Raw genomic sequence first — 26,163 nt, 5'->3', positions numbered from 1 at the left:
AATCAGTGGCAGAGAGAGTTCAAATACAGTCGAGAGGCTACTCTACAGGTTGCTCTTACAAAAACTTCAGGTAGACCTTGCTGTGTATCATAACCTGCCGATCCCTAAGCAGGACCATTCCAGCCAATCCTAAAGAACGCCGAGGGCAATTTATAAAATTCCACAAGGCTTCCAGGCACTAGAGTAGCTTGCCAGAAACCTACAACCTCCAGATGGGTCCCTGGTTCAGATAAGTCCTGACACCTAGCCCAGCCTCTCCAGAACATCAGATAGTTCCATCTCCCTACCCCATATCAGTGACAGACCCTTCCAATATAAAAAATTTAGAATTGTCAGAGCCCAAACAACCCCAAAGAGAGGAACGGAAAGATCAAAGGTGAAGGTGTAATTATATATAGAAGACAGGACTTAACAAATGAATATGAATGCTGAATCATTAAATTGGTGTCTCTTTTAGTCTCCAGCATTTTAGAGCAGCTAGAAGTAAAAACCTAAAATTGTGAAATTTGTAACCCATTTCAAAGTCTGAAGTATGTTCTACAACTAATTGTGGTGCTGTGCTTGGAAATTTATAGCTTTTTTGTATATATGTTATTGTTCACAAAAAAAGAAGGAAAAAAAGTCGATTGTGATGATAAAAAAGTGTTTAAGCCCTCTAGCCTCCTATATTCTGGAGCAGCTAGAAGGAAAAATATGAGGGGATCGTATGGCAGCCCATGATATACTCTGGGATATATCCTGTAACCACTTTTTGAAGAGTGCTTTGAAAACTACTGCTATTTCATTTCTTTCCTTTGTATATATGTTATACGACACAAGAAAAAAAGGTTAAAAAAAAAACCAACGGATAAGGTGACAAATTCACGAAATGCTTTTACAGTAATAACTTTAAACGTTATCAGATTAAATTCAACAATTAAAAGATAAAGATTAGCACAACGGATTAAGAAATGAGACCCATTCATATGTTGCTTATAAGAGACTCATCTTAGACCCAAGGACACAAAGAGATAGAAAGGAAAGGATGGAAAAAGATGTTCCATGCAAGCTGCAACCAAAAGAAAGCAGAAACCACTATACTAATATCAGGCAAAACAGATTATAAATGTAAAGGTGTCATTAAGAGACAAGGAAAGACCTATGTATTATTAAACGGGACAATACAGCAAGAAGAAATTAACAATCTTAAATGTTTATGCCCTCAATCAAGGAGCGCCAAAGTACATGAGGCAAACACTGGCAAAACTGAAGGGAGCTAAAGACTTTTCAACAATAATAGTGGGAGACCTCAATACACCATTCTCCTTTATAGACAGATCAACCAGACAGAAGATCAACAAGGAAACAGAGAACTTAAACAATTTCATAAATTAATTAGACCTAACAACAGATATATGTAGATCGTTACACCCCATAACACCAGCATATACATTATTTTCTAGTGCTAATGGAACATTCTCTAGGATAGATCAGATGCTGGGGGACAGAACAGATCTTCATAAATTTTAAAACACTGAAATTGTTCAAAGCACTTTCTGTAGTCACAACAAAAGGAAGCTGAAAATCAAGAACTAGGAAAGAATAAAAAATTTCACAAATATATGGAGATTAAATAGTGCACTCTTAAACAATCAGCGTGTCAAAGAAGAAATTGCAAGAGAGATTGGTAAATTTCTGGAGACAAATGAAAATGAGAATACAACACATCAGAACTTTTGGGATGCAGCATAACTAATAAAGGCAGTTCTGAGAAGGAAATTCATTGCCGTAAATGCCTACATTAAAAAAGAAGAGGGGGTGCAAGGGTAGTTCAGTGTTAGAATTCTCACCTACCATGTGGGAGACACAGGTTTGATTCCCAGCCCATGAAATTCCCAAAAATAAATAGACAAGCAAACAAACAAACAAATAAAAATTCAACAAATGGTGCTGCAATAAGGACAGTCACATGGAAAAAGAATGAAATGTGACTACCACCATACAGCATACAAAAAAAAAATGTTTAAAAAAGAAGAGTAAAAACTGAGGATTTAACTGATCACCTGGAGGAACTAGAGGAAGAACAGCAAACTAACCTCAAAGTAAACAGAAGAAAAGAAACAACAAAGACTAAAGCAGAAAGAAATGAACTGGAGAACAAAACAAAAATAATAGAATCAATAAAACCAAATGTTGGTTCTCTGAGAAAAATCAATAAAATGGATGGACCCAACGCTATGTTGACAAAGGAAAACAAGAGAGAAGATGCAAATAAAATCAGAACTGTGTCTGTGTCGGGGGGGTTGTTACCACAGACCCTGAAGAAATAAAAAAAAAAAAAATCATGAGGATACCATGAACAACTGTACACCAACAAACCAGATAGCTTTCAGGAAATGAAAAAATTCCTAGAAGTAAACAAACAATCTACACTGAGAAGAAACATAAAATCTCAACGCAGCAAGCACAAGTAAAGAGATTCAATCGGTCATCAAAATTCTTCCTACAAAGAAAAGCCCAGGGTCAGACGGCTTCATTGGAGAATTTTATCAAACATTCCAAAAAGAACTAACACCAAGGGGAGGAGCCAAGATGGCAGCTTAGTAAGGTGCGCGATTTAGTTCGTCCTCCAGAACACCTACCAAACCAAGAACAGTACAGAACAGCTCCTGGGGCCATGTCAGCGACCAGACACACAGCATACCCCATTCTGGACCAGTTAGACTGGCTGCGAGCCCCCCCAGAACCGTGAGGTCCCCAAGCCGTGGCGGCTGGCACCCCTCCCCAACAGGCTGCATCCCAGAGGGGAAAGGAAAGTGACTTTATCAGCAGCAGGGGCTGAGTCCAACCAAACGCCAATCCTGGAATTAGTTCACAAATTCTGACAACTAAAAATAGGCCCCTAGCTCAGGTGAACCTGGTCAAAGCAGAGGTCACTCATTTTTGCCCTGGGACCAAGGGGGCAGGGTTTGACGGAAAAAAGAAAAAAAAAAAAACAAAAAAAAAAAAAAGAAAGAAACAGAGGTTTTTGTGGCTGTATTTCTATAAAATCTTGACTGTCTTTGGATACAGCGGCAGGACTTCTCAGGCTGCAACTGCCCCAGGCATAGGCAGAAACAAGCTTGTTTAAGAGCTTGTCTGGAGCCTGTGCCTTCCCCAGGGGAGGGGTGAGGCCCAACTCAGGTGGAATCCCTCCCTCAAGGAATTCAGACCCCAGGGTTTGGAAATTTGAAGCAATTAAAGCCAGCCCACAACCTCTCCTCTGTCTCCACCCCACCCCAGCAGGGAGAGTCTGCCAAAGTTAAAGGTACCACATCATCTTATTTTGGTGGGACCTGCAGGCAGACAAGTGCCACATACTGGGCAGGATAAGAAAAACAGAGTTCAAAGACGTCACAGGAAAGTCTTTCAACCTGCTGGGTCTCACCCTCAGAGAAAAACCGACACAGGTGACTCTTTCCTCCTGACAGGAGGCCAGTTTTGTCTGGGAAAGTCCAGCTGGGGTCTATAACACCTAAGTAGACCCTCCTAAGGGTGGGGGGAAAAGGCACTATACAGGCAGGGCAAGAAACAAGAAACAAGAACTGAAAACTATTCCTCTGTTAAACAAAACCTAAGCTAGAGGTCCAGAAAAAGCTGAATTGAATGTCAAAGAATAGACAGACAACAAATTCATCCAGCAAGAAAACCCTAGGTAAAAGAAGTGAAAACAATCTCCAGAATAAACTAATTAAGGTAATTAAATGCTGAGGTGCCAGCAAAAAATAACAAATGACACTAGGAAACTTGAAGATATGGCCCAGTCAAAGGAACAAACCAACAATTTAAATGAGATACAGGAGCTGAAACAATTAATTCAGAATATACAAACAGACATGGAAAACCTCATCAAAAATCAAATCAAAGAATTGAGGGAGGATATAAAGAAGGCAAGGAATGAACAAAAAGAACAAATTGAAAGTTTGAAAAAACAAATCACAGAACTTATGGGAATGAAAGGCATAGTAGAAGAGATGAAGAAAACAATGGAAACCTAAAATGTTAGATTTTGAGAGGTAGGAGATAGGATCAGTGAACTGGTGGATGGAACATATGAAATTCGACAAGAAAAAGAAAATATAGGGAAAATAATGGAAAAATATGAGCAGGGACCAGGGAATTGAATGACAATATGAAGTGCACAAATATATGTGTTCTGAGTGTCCCAGAAGGAGAAGAGAAAGGAAAAGAAGGAGAAAAAGTAATGAAGGAAATTAACACTGAAAATTTCCAAGCTCTTATGAAACACTTAAAATTACAGATCCAAGAAGTGCAGCATTCTCCAAAGAGAACAGATCCAAACAGACGTACTCCAAGGCATTTACTAATCAAATGTTAGAGGTCAAAGAGAAAGAGAAAATCTTGAAAGCAGCAAGAGAAAAGCAATCCATCACATACAAGGGAAGCCCAATAAGACTATGTGTAGATTTTTCAGCAGAAACCATGGAAGTGAGAAGACAGCGGGATGATATATATAAAAAGAGAAAAAATACCAACCAAGAATTCTATATCCAGCAAAACTGTCCTTCAAAAATGAGGGAAAAATTAAACCATTTTAAGACAAATCATCACTGAGAGAATCTGTGACCAAAAAAACAGTTCTGCAAGGAATACTAAAGGGAGCACTAGAGACAGATACGAAAAGATGGGAGAGAGAGGTGTGGAGAAGAGGGTAGAAAGAAAAACTATCAGTAAAGGTAAAAAAAAAAAAAAAAAAAAAGGAAAATTAGATATGACATAAAAAATCCAAAAGGCAAAATGGTAGAAGAAAGTACTACTCATACAGTAATAACACTAAATGTTAATGGATTAAACTCCCCAATCAAAAGACATAGACTGGCAGAATGGATTAAAAAACAGGAAACATATCTTAGACCCAAGGATAAGCATAGATTGAAAGTGAAAGGTTGGGAAAAGATATTTTATGCAAATAACAATCAGAAAAGAGAAGGAGTATTCCATACTAATATTCAACAAATTAGACTTCAAATGTAAAACAGTTAAAAGAGACAAAGAAGGACACTATGTATTGATAAAAGGAACAATTCAGCAAAAAAGACATATCATAAATATTTATGTACAGAGCTCAGAATGCTCCAAAAGACATGGGAAAACACTGAAAAGAGAAATAGACACATCTACCATAATAGGTGGAGATTTCAATTCCACACTCTCAGAACATCTAGATGGAGGATCAATAAAGAAACAGAGAATTTGATTAATACAATAAATGAACTAGACCGAACAGACATTATAGAACATTACACCCCACAACACCAGGATACACCTTCTTCTCAAGTGCTCATGCATCATTCTCAAGGATAGACCATATGCTAGGTCACAAAGCAAGTCTCAATAAATAAATTTAAAAAGATTGAAATCATACAAAACACTTTCTCAGATCATAAAGGAATGAAGTTGGAAATCAATAATAGGCAGAGTGCCAGAAAATTCACATACATCTGGAGGTTCAACAACACACTCTTAAACAACCAATGGGTCAAGGAAGAAATTACAAGAGAAATCAGTAAATATCTCAAGACAAATGAAAATGAAAACACAACATATCAAATCTTATGGGACACAGCAAAGGCAGTGCTAAGAGGGAAATTTATTGCCCTAAATGCCTATATCAAAAAAAGAAGAAAGGACAAAAGTAGAGGAATAAACTGTCCACTTGGAAGAAGTAGAGAAAGAACAGCAAACTAACTCCAAAGCAAGCAAAAGGAAAGAAATAACAAAGATTAGAGCAGAAATAAATGAATTGAGAACATGAAAACAATTGAGAAAATCAACAAAACCAGGAGCTGGTTTTATGAGAAAATCAATAAGATTGATGGACCCTTAGCAAGACTGACAGAAAGAAGAAGAGAGAGGATGCAAATAAACAAGATCAGAAATGGCAGAGGAGACATAACCACTGACCCCACAGAAATAAAGGAAGTAATGACAGATACTATGAACAACTTTATGCTAATAAATACAACAATGTAGATGAAATGGACAACTTCCTAGAAAGGCATGAACAACCAACTTTGACTCGAGAAGAAATAGATGACCTCAACAAACCAATCACAGGGAACTGAATCAGTCATTTAGAAGCTCCCTCAAAAGAAAAATCCAGGACCAGATACCTTCACAGGTATATTTTACCAAACATCCCGGAAAGAATTAGTAACAATCCTGCTTAAACTCTTCAAAAAATTGAAGAGGAGGGAAAGCTACCTAACTCATTCTATAAAGCCAACATCACCCTCATACCAAAGCCAGACAAAGATATTACCAAAAAAAAAAAAAGAAAACTACAGACCAATCTTTCTAATGAATATAGATGCAAAAATCCTCAACAAAATTCTAGTAAACTGAATCCAGCAAAACATTAAAAGAATTATACATCATGACCAAGTAGGATTCATCCCAGGTATACAAGGATGGTTCGACATAAGAAAATCAATTAATGTAATACACGATATCTACAATTCAAAGCAGAAAAACCACATGATCATCTCAATGATGCAGAAAAGGCATCTGACAAAATTCAACATCCTTTCCTGCTGAAAACACTTCAAAGGATAGGAATAGAAGGGAACTTCCTCAAAAAGATAAAGGGAATATATGAAAAACCCACAACTAACATCATTCTCAATGGGGAAACACTGAAAACTTTCCCCCTAAGATCAGGAACAAGACAAGGATGTCCACTATCAAAACTGTTATTCAACATTCAATAGCCAGAACAATTAGACAAGAAAAAGAAAAACAAAGCATCAAATTTGCAAATGAAGAAGTAAAACTCTCACTGTTTGCAGATAATATGATACTACATGTCGAAAAATCCACAGCAAAACTGCTAGAGCTAATAAATGAGTACAGCAAAGTGGCAGGTTACAAGATCAACACTCAAAAATCTGTAGTGTTTCTATACACTACTAATGAAAAATCTGAGGGGGAAATCAAGAAAAGAATTCCATTTACAATTGCAACCAAAAGAATAAAATATTTAGGAATAAATTTACCTAAAGAGACAAAAGCCCTGTGCAAAGAAAACTACAAGAAATTGTTAAAAGAAATCACAGAATATCTAAATTGATGGAAGGGCATACCGTGTTCATGGACTGGAAGACTAAATATACGTAAGATGTCAATTCTACCTAAATTGATTTACAGATTCAATGCAATACCAATTAAAATCCCAACAACTTACTTTTCAGAAACAGAAAAATCAACAACCAAATTTATCTGGAAGGGCACGGTGCCCCAAATAGCTAAAAGTATTCTGAGAAAAAAAAATGAAGTCGGAGGTCTCACACTACCTGACTTCAAGCCATATTATGAATCTACAGTGACCAAAACAGCATGACACTTGCATAAAGATAGATATATTGACCAATGGAATAGAATAGTGTGTTCAGATATAGACCCTCTCATCTATGGACAATTGCTTTTTGATAAGGCAGTCAAGCCAACTCTCCTGGGACAGAGCAGTCTCTTCAATAAATGGTGCCTAGAGAACTGGATATCCATATGAATAAGAATGAAAGAGGGCCCATATCTCACACCCTATACAAAAGTTAACTCAAATGGATCAAAGACCTAAACATTAGATCTAAGACCATAAAACTGTTAGAAGAAAACATACGGAAATATCTTATAAATCTTATACTAGGAGGTAGTTTCCTAGACCTTACACCCAAAGCAAGAGCATTGAAGAAAGAAAGAAATGGAAACTCCTCAAAATTAAATGCTTTTGCGCATCAAAGAACTTTATCAAGAAAGTAAAAAGCCTACACAATGGGAGACAATATTTGGAAACAATATATATCATATAAAGGTCTAGTATCCAGAATTTATAAAGAGTTTGTTCAACTCAACAACAAAAAGACAGCAACCCAATTACAAAATGGGCAAAAGACTTGAACAGACACTTCTCAGAAGAGGAAATACAAATGGTCAAAAGGCACATGAAGAGATGTTCAACTTCCCTGGCTATTAGAGAAATGCAAATCAAAACCACAATGAGATATCATCTCACACCCATCAGTATGGCCATTAGCAATAAAACCGAAAGTGGTAAGTGCTGCACAGGATGTGGAGAAAGAGGCACACTTATCACTGTTGGTGGGAATGTAAAATGGTGCAACCGCTGTGGAAGGCAGTTTGGCGGTTCCTCAAAAAGCTGAATATAGAATTGCCATAAGATCTAGCAATCCCATTGCTAGGCATCTACTCAGAGGACATGAGGGCATAGTACACAAACGGATATTTGCACACCAATGTTTATAGCAGCATTATTTACAATTGCCAAGAGATGGAAACAGCCAAAATGTCCTTCAACAGATGAGTGGCTAAACAAACTGTGGTATATACGTATGGTGGAATACTATGCAGCTGTAAGACAGAATAAAAATATGAAGTACGTAGCAACATGGATGGACCTTAAGGACATTATGCTGAGTGAGATTAGCCAGAAACAAAAGGACAAATACTGTATGGTCTCAATGATATGAACTGACATTAGTGAATAAACTTGGAGAATTTCGTTGGGAACAGAGACCATCAGGAGATTGAAACAGGGTAAGATATCAGGTAATTGGAGCTGAAGGAATACAGATTATGTAACAGGATTGAATGTAAAAACTCAGAAATGGACAGCACAATACTACCTAACTGTAATACAATTATGTTAGAACACTGAATGAAGCTGAATGTGAGAATATAGAGGGAGGAGGCCTGGGGGCACAAATGAAATCAGAAAGAAAGACGATAAGGACTGAGATGGTATAATCTAGGAATGCCTAGAATGTATAATGATAGTGACTAAATGTAGAAATTTAAAAGATATTTTTGTATGAGGAAGAACAAAGTAATGTCATTATTGCATGGTGCTGAAAATAGACGGTAATTAATATTTAAAAATTTCAACTTATATGTGAGACTAAAGCAAAAAATGTTTATTTGGTACAAAATTTATATTCTGACTAGTGCATTTTCTAATATAACTTATGTAGACAGCTTAATTGAACACCATAAGTACATGGAACCTTGAGTAGGACATGACATTTTGTTGGTTTGTTCAGAGTGATGCCCCGATAAATCCCAGAGTGATTTGAACAGCGAATAAAATAGTATTTGCAAAGTCCCCTTTGGGGAATGGTGAGAACGGGGAAAATTTCACTTTCCCAAGTTGAATTCTTGATATTCTCACAAACAGTGGGGACAACCAAAGCTATAGGCTAAGCCCCCAGTCTTGGGGTTTGTTCATACGAAGCTTAACCCCAGAAAGGATAGGTCAAGCCTACTTAAAATTAAGCCCAACAGTCACCCCCAAAAGAACCTCTTTTGTTGCTCAGATGTGACCTCTGTCTCCAGCCAACACAACAAGCAAACTCAGCACCCTCCCCCATCTACAGGGGACATGACTCCCAGTGGTGTGGACTTTCCTGGCAACGTGGGACAGAAATCCTACAATGAGCTGAAACTCAGCCTCAAGGGATTGAGAAAACCCCTAGAATGAGCTGAGACTCAGCATCAAAAATTGAGAAAACCTTCTAGACCAAAAGGGGGAAGAGTGAAATGAGACAAAGTGTCAATGGCTGAGAGGTTCCAAACAGAGTCGAGAGGTTATCCTGGAGGTTATTCTCGACTCAAAGTTGGCCAACTTACCAAATGCACGGATTTGGTAAGCTTACATTACTTGACATACCAACAAGTTATATAATCGTGCAATTCCAATCTAAACCCCAAATACATTAAAATGGCTTAAACAATCTAACAATTTAAAACATATATTTATATGTTCACTTCTCATTATTTAAAAAATCACTAAAATTCTGTTAAAAAGGAAGCTATACAAAAGACAACAAGGCTCACCAAAATGACACTTAAACAGAACAAGCAAAGTTACAAGTCAGGAATAATTATCAGGGTACCAATAACTAACAATCACTTAAATACAATTCAAGAGGAAATGCTGGTTGTCGAAAAACCCTGTTCATCAACTAGAGCACAGCACTATCAGAAATTAATTATGTAAGTAAGTAAAGTATTGTTTTGGGGTGTATATATGCGTGTGTAATGAAGTTCATAGCTCAATTTCACTACTGACTCAAAACATCTGAATTTTTTGCTATCTTAACTTTTAACTCAACTGCCAAAGAAGCTGCCAAAATAGTGCATAGGTAAGCATACTATTCCCATAAAAACTTGATATATATGACTTATTTAAATGTTTTTTTGATTACTGAGATATGAACAAGATATTAAAGATTCAAAATTAATTTTAAAAGCAATGAGTACTTACTAAATTCATAGTAATATTCAACATACATAGCTTTTTAAAAGAGCATCCCGTGTGTATATGTATGTGGGGGGGGAGGGTGCTTTTTAAGCAACTTGCATATTTCTGTTTAATACTATGTACAATTATTGAAGGACCTGACAGTCCTGTCCCATTTTCAAAAAATGTTTCTGACTGACCAATAAATCAAAATTGAAAAACTAACGCATGTATTTCATTCTTTGATTTGGATTATGTTTTTGCTTGAATTTGTTTACAGTTACTCTGGTTTCCTGGCAACAAAACACTAGCAGAGAATATACTAGATTGAAATTACCTGATTCTAGTCCCACTGAATAAATAATTTACTCGAACTGTTCACATTTCACTTTAAAAGATACACAAACCTTAGAGATAACAATTTAAGTTTTAAAAACAAAGTGAATCTGAAATCACATTCCTAGGAGTAGCCTATCGGGAATATATGTTTATCCTACAGAGTCCTCCTTACCACTGCAAATCCCCACCCCCCCACCCCCAATAGTTTACTTCATTAAGACAACTGAGGTGGGTTAGGATGAAATCCTTTCAGGCACTTAACAAGCAGATTATCTCTGAAACTGCACCTTGATTTAGAAGTCTCTGAGAGGAATTTGGCTCCCTTCTGTTAATTTGTGTACACACTCATTTTACATTTTTTCTCACTTTGCATTGATCCAGCATAGATTTTCCCTTGATAATTTGTTGCAAATCAGAACTGCTCCCTCTCCAGTCTTTTCCCTCAGGTCAGGGGAGTAACACCTGGTAAACTTTGGAAGTAACTTTGGTAAACTCTGTAAGTTCTGAGGCTGTGAAAATGTACAAATCAAGGCATAATCAAGATGATACTATCTTCCTGAAGACAGGCTGCCAGAGTCCACTGGTCTTTCCCTTTTCTTCCTTCCAGATTTCCTTGCTTCCAGTCAACTGATTTTTGACAAAGATGCCAAATCCATTCAATGGGGTAAGAGTGGCCTCTTCAACAAATGATGCTGGGAAAACTGGTTATCCACATGCAAAAGAATGAATATGTATCCCTACCTCACACTATATATATAAAAAAACTAACTCAAAACGTATCAAATGCTTAAACATAAGAAACAAAACTATAACACCCCCTAGAAGAAAACAAAGGAAAACATCTTCAGGACTTTGTGTTAGGCAATGGTTTTTCAGACTTTTCACCCAAAGCACAAGCAAAAAAAAAGAGAAAATAGATAAATGAGATTTCATCAAAATTAAATACTTTTCTACATCAAAAGACTTCATCATTGGGTGGGCAATGATGGCTCAGTGGCAGAGTTCTTGCCTGCCATGCCAGAGACCCAAGTTCAGTTCCCAGTGCCTGCCCATGCAAAAAAAAAAAAAAAAAAAAAAAGACTTCATCATGAAAGTAAAAAGATCATGTATAGAATGGGAGAAACTATTGGTATCCACATATCCTATGTTCTAGTTTGCTAGCTGCGAGAATGCAATACACCAAAAACAGAATAGCTTTTAAAAAGGGGAATTTAATAAGTTACTAGTTTACAGTTCTAAGGCCAAAAAATGTCCCAATTAAAACAAAGTCTATAGAAATGTCCAATCAAAGGTATCTATCCATGGAAAGGTACCTTGGTTCAAGAAGGTCATTTCTCTCTCAAGTGAGAAGGCTCATGGAGAACACAGATCGGGCTTATCTCTTAGCTGGAAGGGCACATGGTGCACATGGCATCATCTGCTAGCTTTCTCTCCTGGCTTCCGGTTTCATGAATCTCCCCTGGAGGCCTTTTCCTTCTTCTTCTCCAAAGGTTGCTGGCTGGTGGACTCTCTGCTTCGTGGTGCTGCAGCATTCTCTGCTCTCTCTGAATCTCTTATTCTCCAAAATGTTTCCTCTTCTATAGGACTCAAGTAAACCGATCATGAGCCACCCAAATGGGCGGAGACATGTCGTCACCTAATCCAGTTTAACAACCACTCTTGACTAAATCACATCATCCAGGGAGATGATCTGCTTACAGTTTCAAACATACAGTATTGAATGGGGATTATTCTACCTTTATGAAATGGGATTTTGATTAAAACATGGATCTTCTAGGGGGCATACTTCCTTTAAACCAGCACATCCTATATAAGGATTTAATATCCAGAATATATAAAGAAATCCTACAATTCACCAACAAAAAGACAACCCAAGTAGTTCAGTGGCAGAATGCTCACCTTTCATGCAGGAGACCTGGACCATGTACCCGCAAAAAAAAAAAAAAAAAAAAGACAACCCAAATTTTAAAATAGTAAAAAACTTAAATAGACATGTCTCTAAAAATAAACAAATGGTCAAAAAGCATATGAAAAGATGATCAGTATCATTAGCCATTAGGGAAATGCACATCAAAACCACTGTGAATCCGTATATTGATATTTCTTTTAGTCCTTAACATCTTCAAAGCAGCTAGAAATAAAAACCTAAATTGTGGAATTGTAACTTATGCCAAACTCTGAAATCTGTTCCACAACTGTTGCAATGTACTTTGAAATTCATTGCTTTTTGTATATATGTTATTTTTCATAAAAAAAAAGAAGGAAGAGTGTAACAGAAAAGATAGGATTTAACAAAGGAATATGACTGCTGAATCAATATACTGATATTTCTTTTGGTCTCTAGTGTCTTAGAGCAGCTATAAGAAAAAATGAAAAATTCTGACACTGTAACCCATAACAAATTTTAAACTCTGTTATATAATTATCTGTTAAAATGTACTTGAAAATTTATTGCTTTTTTGTATATACGTTATTTCTCACAAAAAAAGTTTAAAAAAATCTCTAGAAGGGGTCAAAAAAGGACCATAAACTTTCAAACATATTTTGTAAAAGTAAGCCAGCAATCAAAGACAGTTAAACCATCTTGCTTAAAAAATACAGTATCCCATGCACTTTGGGGTCTGCATGTCTCCTAGTCACATGCAAGTATCAGAGAACAACTACAGAGAAAAGTCACTCTGTTTCAGTGAAGGCAGACATAAAGAATTGAGTTGTAAAGTCATACTCAACTGCTAGACACATCTACACAGCTACAGCTTCTTGTATTGAAGACTTCTGATAGCCAAGAAACAGCTTGGTCATCAGTGTGGCAAAGCAGCCATGGCATAGATCATGTGGGATCTCCTTTTCTTCTTGTGCATCACTGGAATTCTATGAGCTGTCCTTCTGGTGTGATGATTATACTGGGTGACTGTAAGAGAATGGATACCCCAAAGGACTGGAAAGTATCATCTTAGTTTCAACCTTTGTCATGCATATTCTGAATATGTAATCAGTTTCTTTTCTTTATCTGAAAAATTGGGATGGTGAAAGAGTGGAGTCCTATTACACATACATTCAATAATTGGAAAAATCACTCCATGCATTCAGAAAGAAACAAACTGAAAATTACCCTACCATGTGTGCAACATACATGCGTGCTAATACAGACAAGAGGATATTATTTGGCTATAAAAAGGACTGAAATTTTGATACATGTGACAACATGGATGAAATTTCATGATATCATGTTGAGTTAAATAAGACACAAAAAGATATGTATTATATGATCTCACTGACATTAAATAATTAGAATAACAAAATTAATACAGTGAGACACTAGAATACAGGTTGTCAGGGGTCAGGATGGAGATAGAGAATGAGGAATTAATGCTTAAATGGTAGAATTTCTATTTGGGATGATGGAAATGCTTTAGTCTATTTAGTCTAGTTACGGTAATAGTACCAAAACACTGTGAATATGATTTACCCACTGAATTGTATATTTGAATGTGGTTAAAAACTGGAAATTTCAGATTGTATATATGTTATCAGAATAAAAAATTTCAGGAAAAAAAAACCCATAGGACTATTCCACACAAACAGTGAACAGTAATGTAAACTACAGACTATAGTTAATAATACAGTTATAATAATTTTCATCAATTTTAACAAAGGTACCACACTAATGCAGAATGACTTCCCTTACTCCTTTTTTTATTATGTATGGTTTACTGAAGCATAATTTACATGCAATAAAATTCATCCTTTTTACATATATGCTTTTATGCATTTTAACAAACAAATACACTCATGTAATCACCACCAAAATTTCTAACACTCCAAAAAGTTTCCTCATGCTCCTCTGTCTTCTAACCACATAAGATGGGCCTGCTCCTGACAGAGGAACCAGTCTCTGTTTGGGTGTCTAGACTGACACACATACAGCTCAAGCATGATCATCAGGTGTTTTCTGCTACGTGAACAGGAAAAGTGAAGGAAGCTGGTCTCTGAGGGACAGAGGAAAGAATGAAGCAGATAGAAGACACAAGAAAAACCTCATGGCATTTGTATTCCTATTCCAGGGGTCTCCAAGACCCAGCCACATGTCTGTGCTTGGTTTCTGTGAGCTTCCCCAATATCTTCTGTACAAAGTTTCCTTTTTTGGCCTAAGCTCATTCAGGTTGAGTTTCTGTCACTTAACCAAACATCACTAAATAATACACCACAGAACAGTGTATAACTATAAAAAATTGTGATGAAGATTACAAAGTATGGTGGAAAGTCTTTTGACCTTACAAAGGCATAAATAATCATATACAACATTCTATGTGTACTACATATATTGAAATATGCAGACAAAAACTAGAAATGAAAAAAGTTGTGCTAGAAGCCGGAGTATATGTGATTATTTTCTCTATTCCCATATTGTAGCATTATCTTTCTTAAAATTAAAAAAAAAATTCAAGTGAGATGAGTCATAGAACAAAACCACTGTGGTACAGAGTAAAGAGTGCCTGCTGCCCAGAGAAAGGGGAGATATGGGGCCATGGAACCCAAGGGAAGGATATTTTTATTGGCTCCAGCTGTAATGATCACTGAACACTTCATGTAAGCAGCAGCAGTTGAAATGGGCCTTATGCCAGTTTGAAGCTATTACGTATCTTGGAAAAGTCAATATTGTTGGATGGGATCTTTTTTGATGGTTTCTATGGAGATGTGCCACTACCCATTCAAGGTACAGTTGCTTACTGGAGTCCTTTAACAGGAAATCATTTTGGAAAAAGCTTTAGAGCCACCAGAGCCAAAAGAGCCCACACAGCTAGAGACTGATGGAAATGAAGAAAGAAAATGCCCCCAGGGAAGCCACTGAAGAAGCCTGGAGAGAAAGCTAGCAGACGTCACCATGTGTCCTTCTAGCTGGGAGAGAAACTCCAAACATCATTGGTCTTTATGAACCAAGGTATCTTTTCCTGGACACCTTAATTTGGACATTTTTATAGACTTATCCTAATTTGGACATTTTCATGGCCTCAGAACTGCAAGCTTGCAACTTAAATTCCCCTTTCTAAAAGCCATTTCATTTCTGGTGTATCGCATTCTGGCAGCTTTTACGTACTAAAATAGGACCTCAACAATGAGAAAAGAGCAGAGTCTCATGGGGGTGGACAGAGAAGAGAGGATAATGAAGATTTAGAGATGGAAGAGCACATCACTGGGAAAGCACAAAATGGACATTGGTAGGAAAAAAGGCTACTCTGCAGAAGTTTTAAACTAGTGATCTTCAGGCACACTGACCTAGTTGTTAATTTCATCAATACAGTAATCATGTATTTTTTAATTCATTGCTATGCCTGTCATTCTAACCCTACCTCTCTAAATCATGCTTTGTGATTCCAGAGTTGCTTGGCCAGCTAGCTACTTCTTTGGCTCTGCCAATAAGGAGTTCTAGAGGGAGGCTACAATGCGGAGGAGCAAGGGAAACACACTGCAAGTGGGATCATTTCACGTTACAACTTTAACTTATGAGGGTTGAATAGTCACATGCCATATGATCCAGCAATCCCACCCCTAATTATGCATTTGAGAAACTCTTTCTGGCATACCAACAGACATGCCCAAGAATGTTACAAGCAATGGATTCTTAGATATGTCACCTAAAGCATAAGCAACCAAATAAAAAAATAGAAATTTGGGATTCATCAAAATTTAAAACTTTCGTGCTTCAAATTTTGGACACTATCAAGAAAGTGAAAAGACAAGCCATAGAATGGGAGAAAATACCTGTAAATCATATATCTGATAAGGATCCAGTATCCAAAAACTAAAAAGAACTCATAATTCAACAATAGAAAGACAACCCAATTTAGAAATGGGTTTTCTAGTTTGCTAGCTGCTGGAATGCAATATACCAGAAACGGAATGACTTTTAAAAAGGGAAATTTAATCAGTTGCCAGTTTACAAACTCTAAGGCCAAGAAAATGTCTCAATTACAACAAGTCTTTAGAAATGTCCAATCAAAGGCATCTAGGGAAAGATACCTTGGTTCAAGAAGGCTGATGAAGTTCAGGGTTTCTCTCTAGTGAGAAGGCACATGGCGCACACAGTCACAGTTTCTCTCTCATCTGGAAAGGCACATGGTGAACACAGTCAGGGTTCCTCTCTCATCTGGAAGGGCACATGGTGAACACAGTGTCATCTGCTAGCTTATTCTCCTGGCTTCCTATTTCATGAAGCTCCCCAGGAGGCATTTTCCATCTTCATCTCCAAAGGTCACTGGCTGGTGGACTCTGCTTCTGGTGGTTATGTCATTCTGCTCTGCTCTCTCTGAATCTCTTTCATTCTGCAAAATGTTTCCTCTTTTATAGGACTCCAGAAACTTATCAAGACCCACCCAAATGGGTGGAGACATGTTGTCATCTAATCCAGCTTAATAATCACTCTTGATTAAATCACATCATCCAGGAAGATGATCTGATTACAGTTTCAAACATACAGTACTGAATAGGGATTATTCTGCCTTTATGACATGGGATTTTGATTACAACATGGCTTTTCTAGGGGACATGCATCTTTTCAAACCAGCACAATGGGCAAAGGCTTTGAAAAGACATTTCTTCACAGAAGAGACACAAATCACCAATAAGCAAATGAAAAGTTGTACAACATGATTAGACATTAGGGAAATGCCTTTTTATTCAACCCTTCATCCACTGGCAACCACTGTTTCTTTTCCATCAATAGTTTTGCTTTTTCCAGAATATCATATAAATGGAACCACACAGTATATAGCCTTTTGGTTCTGGCTCTCTTTGTTTAGCATAAAATATTTGAGATTCATCAATGTTATAGAATATATCAATAGTTTGCTCCTCTTTACTGTTGTGTAGTATTCCATTACATGAGCTTATCCATTTGTTTATCTATTCAGTAGTTGAAGATCTGGGTTGTTTCCAGTTTTAAATTTTGAATAAAGCCACTACAGACATTCACCTATGTGTTCTTATGTGGATGTATGCTTTCATTTCTGTCTTTGGAAAAAGAGTTTGGCAGTTTCCTACGAAATGACCCAGCAATCCCAATCCTAAATATGTGCCTAATTGGCTGCATTATTTTACATTCTCACCAGTAATGTATGAGTTCCACTTGCTTCTAACAGCTGTGTATTCCTCTCTTTTAACAGAAAAAGAATAGCAGGAAGCATTTTTTTAACATACTGAGTTACTGTTCAAAGTTTAAGCAACCTTGATTCTTTTCTTTCTCTCAAATCCCACAAGTAATCCATCAGGAGATTATACTGACTTTACATTCAAATCATACCCAGAATCTGACCACTTCTCCCCAACTTCATGGCTTTCTCTCTGATCTGAGCCTCTGTAACTCACCTGGATTACTGCAACAACTTCCTAACATGTGCTCCTGATCTACTCTTGTCCCTACAGTCTTTTCTCAACTCAACAGCCAGAGTTTTATCCCTTTAAAACAAAAATTAGATTTTGTTCTTTCTCTGCTAAAACCCTGCTGTGGCTCCTTGGGCTTCAATAAGGTAAAAGCCAAAGTCTTTATACTGCCCTCTACTCTATCACACTTCCCCTCAACCCATTAACCGCAGCCATGTGTTTCCATGTAATTCTGTGAACACTCCAGATACATTTCCATTGTGGCTGCTGCTCTAACCATTTCCTCACATCTACCTGACTAGTCCTTCTCCTCCACACCTTTGCTCCAAACTCAATCTCTGCAAAGCCTACCTGATTAACACTGCAATCTATCCTTTGCCTCTACAAGCTTGATCTATTTTTTCTTTTCTCAATATTACTAATCACCTAAAAAGACAATCTGTTGTTTCTATTTGTTGTATTTAATGTTTATGGCTACCCTTCTAGGTAGGTAGATACCCTGCTAGAGTGTAAGCTCCACAACTGTAGGAATTTCTTGCTCTGTACACTGATTATTCCTTGCACTATTGGTACATAGTAGGTTTAAAATAAATAACTCCTGAATAAATGAACTCATCACACCAGCAGTGGTATTTAGGACAACAAAAACTGGAAGATTCGTATGAGGCCAGATTTATAAAAATAAAGCTGGGGTATGAACAATGGTGTACACACATGATTGAATATTGTGCTGCTACAAAAAAGGAACAAAGTTGGGAGGCACGCAACATTGTGGATAAACCTGTGGGACATTTGGAGAGGCAAAATAAGCCAAAAACAAAAGAGCAAATATTATACGGTCTCATTTAGAAAATATGTATAAAAAAACAGGGACCTAGATTGTTAACTCTCACAGCAGTCACATTTAGCCTGAAGCAGTGATTGTTACTTCTGTATTTTGAGAGACTGTTTTATATATGTATAACCTGGTATTTAGAGATAAGAATGAAGCCAATCAGTTCGGGATTAAGGTAATTCAGAAGTCAAGGTTAAGGAAGACATTGTCTATATTTTAGAACCTCATCAACTCTCTGAGACCAAAAGAAGAAAGGTTTATTTTGTCCAGAACCTAAATTTTCTGTAGCACACAATCTAACTCAACCTGTCTGGATAAATCATTTAAACAATCCAGACAGGGAGCCCAGAATAAGGATGAGGGCCTTTAATCCTGTATAGCTTAATGTAATGCCTGGATACATCCCAGAGTATATTAAGCAGATAATTAAAAAGTACTGGCAAAGTCTCCTGAAGGATGGGAGAAAAACTATGGAACTATTAAACTTCACCACCACAGAAACCTCTGATGCTGTGTCAAACTTAAGAGACACACAAATCATTAGGTCAAGCCCTTGATCTTGAGGCTTGCTCTTGTGAAGCTTATCTCTGTAGCAGAGAAGCTTAGCCTACCTATAGGTATGCCTAAAAATTACTTCTGGAAGACCTCTTTTGTTGCTCAGATGTGGCCATCTCTTTAAGCCCAACTCTACAAGAGAAATCACTGCCCTCCCCACTACGTGGGACATGACATCCAGGGGTGAAAGTCTCCCTGGTGGGATGGGAGATGACTCCCAAGGATGAGCCTGGCCCTGACACAGTGGGACCAATAATGCCATCCTGACCAAAATGGGTGAAAAAGTATAACAAATAAGGTATCAGTGGGTGAGAGAGTTCAAATAGAGTCAAGAGGCTACTCTGGAGGCACTCTTAAGCCAAGCTTCAGTTAGACATTGCTACGTACCATAACTTCCCAATCCCCAACCAAAACCAATCCCGTCAATTCTAAAGAACACCTAGGGCATTATATAAGAAACCTACAACCTCCAGATGGGTCCCTGGACCAGATAAGTCCTAAAAGGCAAAGGGACCAGCCTCTCCAGAATATCAACTATCCCATATTATCGACAGCCCCTTCCAACATGAAAAAGTTAGAATGGGCATAGCCCAAATACTCCTAAAGAGTGGGAGAAAGATCAAAGTTGATGGTGGAGTCATACAAAGAAGGTAGGGTTTAACAAATGAATATGACTGCTGAATCGTTATATTGATATTTCTTTTAGTCTTAGTGCAGCTAGAAGTAAAGATCTAAAATGGTAGAATCGTAGCCCATACAAAACTCTAAAATCTGTTCTACAACCAATTGTTGCTTTGAAGTGTATTGCTATTCAAAAGAAAAAAAGAGTCAATTGTGGTAAAAAATAAAAATTAAAAAAAAATAAAGCCAAGGGTAGAAAATAAAATTTCTAACATGTCAGCTGAAATTACAAGACTGAGTTTTTCTAAACACAAATCTATCTATGCAGCATTCAGTGCCAGAATTTCTGAAGAAATATTTTTTAAAAAAGCTTTCTTTCCTTTTAGAGAAAAATAAATGAAACTCATCAGGTTCATACGTACAAAAGAAAATGTTCCTGGGATACCAACGATAGGTTTCTTTTTTCTATAAACCTCTGTGTATGTGTAAGACTGCCTCAGCTTCATTGACAATTTTATTTTTTAAATCTATGTTCTGTACTCATTATCCTTCCATTTCTATTTTTTATCCTCAGGGAAAGACTAGAGAAGTTACTGCCAGGGCACTCTCACAGTTTTCAAAGAAATGGCCTAGGTGTTAATCTTGCATTTATGTTTGATGTGGGTAATGATGGCTATGACTAAAGCTGTAGGTTTATTAATATGCAGGGCTGTCACCTCATTAGTGGTGATGTATGTTTTGAAGTTAAGATGCAATGCTTGCTGTAATGTTGTATCTGGCCTAATAGACTTTCTCACTGTTCATTTTCTTTGTTTTTACCTACAGCCAGCAGAGGCTATACTTATAGGGCTCACACATATGCCTTTCAATAAAAACTATTTTTCCACAGCAGTTAATCTTGGTGGAAGTTTCAAATATTTTAGGAATTATGCCCTTGTTTTAGCTTGTTAAAGTTGCCAGAATGCAAAATACCAGGAACAGATCTGTTCTTACAAAGGGGATTTATTTAGTTACAAGTTTATAGTTCTAAGACCTTAAAAATGTCCAAATGAAGGCATCTAGAGAAAGATAATTTCACTTCAAAGAAAGACTGATGTCTGTCACATGGGAAGGGATATGGCTAGTGTCTGCTAATCCTCATTCCTAGTTCTGTGGCCTTTAGCTTCTGATTCCAGTGGCTTACTCTTTAGATGTCTCTGGGCCCTGACTTAGCTGCTCTGGGGTAATACTTTGGGTTTCATCTCTTAGCTTAGCATCTCATGGAAAGGCACATGGCAATGTCTGCTGGGCTCTGGTCCCTGTCCAGCTTCTGTCAGCTCTCTCAGCTCCTAGCATTTCCTGAGGATTCTGCATTTCCAAAAGTCTGCACTTAAACTTTCTCCTGCTGGCACTTCAGGCATCTCTCTCTCCAAATGTCTGCGTCTATTCTGGCTCTGAAACAACTGTTCTCCATGCATCTGAGCTTCCTCCAAAATGTTTCCCCTTTTAAAGAAGTCCAGTAAACTAATCAAGACCCACCTTAAATGGGCAAAATCTTATCTCCATCTAATCAAAAGTTCACACCCACAACTGGGTGTTGGTAACATCTCCATGGAAACAATCCAACCAACATTTCCACCCTAAACAGTAAGTCTGCCTCTGCAAGATTGGATTAAGATAAAGAATATGACTTTTCTGGGGTTCATAACAGTTTCAAACTAGCACAGTCCTTAGGCTTGGTTGAAAGAGAAAAGATTTTTATTATTTTTGACCCTCCCTAGTAATGCAAAGTGTAAGAAACACTCTTCCTGGCTTAATTTGGAAGTATGGTATTCTTATTAACTGGTTAAAGTGATTAACATATAGCTATTATATAATGAAAACATACCTGCATTAACATTTGATAGTTTAAAGTACTTTCACATATATCATCTCAACTAAATCTTAAAAAGAGCAAAGTAAATTTAACAATGAAACCTGCATAAAATATTGGATGATTCACTATAAACAGCAGCAGTTGTACTTTAAGATCCAAAACATTTTCCACACATAATACAGTATCAAATAATCAACTTTTATTGTACTAACAAGCTTCATGGGATGGGTGGCTTGTTGCTGCTTATTGCTCAGATTTCACGCTACTCTACTATGCTCAGTGGGTATACATTATAGAAAAATTCTGGATTTTTAACAGTTGGCTTGGAAATCTTTATGTTTAATTAATTCTGAAATATATTACTCATAATTTTTATAGCTAAATATTTTGGACCATTGTATTCCAAAGAAGCCATTTAAAGGGGAGAAACAGTTTGCTCTCTTTTTTTCATTAGGTAACTGAACACATCTCCATTTCACAATCTTCTAAAATTTATACTCATAAGTACAAAGCAATTTCTTTTTTGTCTACCCTGGTTTTTAGGGCAGCATTTGTTAGGGAAGAAATTATCTCTGGGTTAATGACAGATACTTAGACTAAGACAATGAGGAAAAAATTTAGATCACTCAGTAATGTTCTCTTTCACTACCTTCGTTTCACTGCCGGTCTTGTCAGAGTGCCTATACCATGCTCCACGCTGCACAAGGAGCCCTGTCTTTGATATGACAATGTGACACATATTCAGCTAGAATTCCTATCATCATTCATTTACAGAAAGAAAAAATGAGTATACGTGCTTTTAAAAAGGTACGGCAATGAACTTACACAGCAAAAGTGTATAAACAAGTATATTACCTATTTAATTGCCTTAACTGAACTTAAAAGCTCTGATCTTTAATTGCTTGATTGAACTAATCTAAAAAGCTACAATTTTTTAATCAAGGAGAAAATTACATAGCTTTTTGGTAAATAAAAAGGCATCTTTAATCTTACTTTTATGGAATCTAACTTATTAAATATGGACAAAACCTCTAAAATATTAAGTTAACGACTCAATTTAGAATAAATTTTTTATTACAGTGCTTTACAGAAGTCTTCAGAGACACCTGGCTTCTTCCACTTTTCAATAAAAACATGCTTTTAAATCCAGAACACAAATATTTCCACGGATAGCTAAGAAACTAAAAAACTAAACAGGTAAATATATGTAATGAGGAGTATAACCACAGCATATTTATTTCTATAGTTGGGAACCCATGGCTACTGGGGAACAACTGTTCATGTGCGCTGTAATTCATTAGTCTTTCTATCTTGACAGATGTAGATGCACATTCATAATTATTCACTGGTATTTATTTACAACTGAAATCCCTAAACAGAGTTTCTTGGCCCATTACCACTGCCCCACTCAGCCCTTCACAGACACTTTCTTCCTATAACCAGTGGTATGCTATAGCAGGTTATTCTCTGTGAAAATATGTTGACCAGCAGAAACTGAAAAGAGACGCATGAGCTTTGGATTCCCTTTTGAAATCTCCATCCTTTTAACCAGTCAGACCACTAAGGCCTTCATATATCACTGATCAAAGAACGCTTTCTTTGCCTAAATTGCACCCAAAGATGGGAAGAAGTTCCTACTTACCTCTGCAAGGCTCTGGCCAACCACACTTGCCCACAGTGATCACATGGTGGTTGTAGTGGGAATCTGACAAATACCTTGGGCTTTATTTTTTAGATCTAGACATAAACCCACTTGAAATATATCTATCAAATCCCATTTCAACTGAAAAATTCTGTTATTTCTCCTTAACACAGACTAAAACTACACCAAATAATTCAGATACTGTAAATATTAAAGGAATATCTACCTAGCATGATTTCTGATTTTAAAGAAGAAAAATAAGGATGATTGCCAAATAAGTAAAATGTGTTTCCCCAACCACTGTAGTCCTCAGAATTACTAAAATTCCTATAGAAAGTTATAGTTGGACAGAATTCATTACAAGACCAAATTAAGCTATATGCCTAGAGTATAGGTTGATGCTAAGGCTCAATTTAATAAACAATACTAGCATTTCCATGGCATGGTACTTTTAATGAGAGCTTTTACACTGAGGATTATTGATGTCTTCTTTTGGTTCTTTTGTCAAATGAATAGCAGATGTCCATAAAAATCATTAAAATGACAAGAAATGACCACTGGGTTAATTCCTATTAAAATGGGTATAACCACTTTATGGGTTGTTGGGTGCGGGGGAGGTGGAAATACAGGGAATGAAGCAATATAAGTCATATTATGTTAAATAACATTCTCTCTTAATCTTGGTGGTGAAAATGCTCCTTTTTTCTCTCACTCACCAAATAAATTCACATTCTTTTCCAGGGAAAGTAATATTGACATAACAGCTTGCTCTTCTTACATTACATTTGCATCAACTATATTCTAGAAATAGAATTCTGTTTTAGGGAGAAATTTGGTTTACAATTCCATTTAATCAGCCTAAATACCTTCAGGAACTGAACTGATATTTTACTCATGAAAACCTCTTCAAACAAGGATGAGGGTTGAAGAAGGTAGGTGGAATCACTAGGATATCAAAACTACCATAACAAAAAACAATCTTAGTGACAGGTGTGATACTACAATTGAAGACATCAGTTGCTTTTTTCTTTCTTATGGTTTATACCTTAAAAAAAAAAACACAGAACTCCCCTTTAATCACATCTAATGTGTATGCTGCTGTGTTCCCCAGCTGTACATAAAACTAGGATGAGCAGATGTATAAAATGACACAGTACTATTAGTAACATTAAGCCCTGAAGTTGCTTTGGCATAGTCTGTTTCTTATTTAATAAGTTGCTCCAAAGAAATTAAGACATTTGGGAGTTTTAAAAAAGCAAAGGGAGATTCCTTTTACGATGCGCAACAGTAATCTGATTATTCTCTCATCAGTTCAGTTAATAAACAGAAAACCTCCGATGCTTTCATCAATTCCTTATTCAAAGTTTCATGTCAAAGGTATATAAAGCAATCTCTTAAGGAATAGAACCTGAAATGTTACTACAAGGAACAGATGCAAATGTATAGAAGGTGAAGGGCTTATATTAACTAGAGTTACATAAGAAAAATGAGATCCTGTCATTTTTAAATACTATGAAATATATTTATGCAGGTGTGCTATATGTGACTCAGAAAAATACTATACCAAGTACATAATCTCAATGAAAGCAGTTGAGAGAGAACAAGAAAAATAACATTTATAAGGTTCAATCCTTATTTGACTACCAAATATATCTGCTTGCCTAAATATTATCATTTATGCTCTTTAAAAATTAAGGTATCTGGAGAAATGCCCCCCCTCCAAAAATTAAGTTACAGTTTATAAGCCCAGCACATACCTCTATGCAAAATCTTTAAGCTCCACAAATAGGTAAGGCCTTTAACAACCTAAATTTAGAAAAGAGAAAATAATGCAATTTTGTTTTTTGTAGGAAATTTCCCACATTTAAAACAAATAACTTTATCAATTCTAATTCTTCCTTTAAAACTCACTCAAAAATGGTTAAAACAGCAAAGTTTATGTTATATACATGTTACCACACCAAAATTAAAACACCTACAAAAAAATTCAGTCAACTAACAAGTATTTATTGAGCATCTCCCATTTCTGTGCCAGGCTCTGTGGGGATGCCAAATGTATAAGCCACAATTTCCTTTAATGAACGTACAATGTTCTAAAAATAAGGTATACCCAAATAAAAAAAGATGTGTGTATGTGCATATAAAATGACTGGACATATATATACACTAAATTCATAATGGTAATGTAAGCATGGGAGGAAAGGACAAGAAAAAGGGGACAAAGTCTTTTACTTTTTATTTTCTATGTGCCTATATTTAATTCTTTAAAAATCAGGGCATTGTACAATAAAGAGAGATATGTCTTAAAAGTTAACGAATGAAATAAGGAGTAAATTCCAAGAAGGGAGTGGATATAACAGATACTGCTGCATCCCACCACTGGTCAGGAAAGGCTTTACCAAGCTGCTGGGCCTCGAGTAATTGGTTCAATGAGGAAAAGGGAAGAAGGGGTTCAGGCCAAGGTAAAATAAATAATCAATGTGCTGGGGCAAGGACTCATAAAAAAATATTAAGTTCATGAGAGAAAAAGAAATACTGAGACACTATGATAGATGAAAGGGAAATGGAGAGACATGACAACTAAATGCAATATATAACACTAGACTGGATGCTAGACCTCAAATTTCTTTTGTTCTGGTCTA

At 36.6% G+C, this 26,163-nt stretch overlaps 1 protein-coding gene across 11 annotated transcripts in view; it reads right to left on the bottom strand.

Moving 5' to 3' along the window:
* MAP2K5 (mitogen-activated protein kinase kinase 5) overlaps positions 1–26,163 on the bottom strand; it is a 318,144-nt gene that overhangs the window by 167,394 nt on the left and 124,587 nt on the right. For all 11 annotated transcript variants that reach the window (XM_077128319.1, XM_077128315.1, XM_077128316.1 and 8 more), the window contains one exon: positions 25,279–25,327. In XM_077128319.1, coding sequence (XP_076984434.1) covers positions 25,279–25,327 — 49 coding nt within the window. The remainder of the gene's footprint in view (positions 1–25,278; positions 25,328–26,163) is intronic.

Source organism: Tamandua tetradactyla, chromosome 14 (assembly GCF_023851605.1).
Source record: "Tamandua tetradactyla isolate mTamTet1 chromosome 14, mTamTet1.pri, whole genome shotgun sequence".
In the NCBI taxonomy this organism is placed as follows: Eukaryota; Metazoa; Chordata; class Mammalia; order Pilosa; family Myrmecophagidae; genus Tamandua; species Tamandua tetradactyla.
Note: the sequence above shows the minus strand (reverse complement) of the source record. Positions and strands in the feature narration are given on the sequence as shown.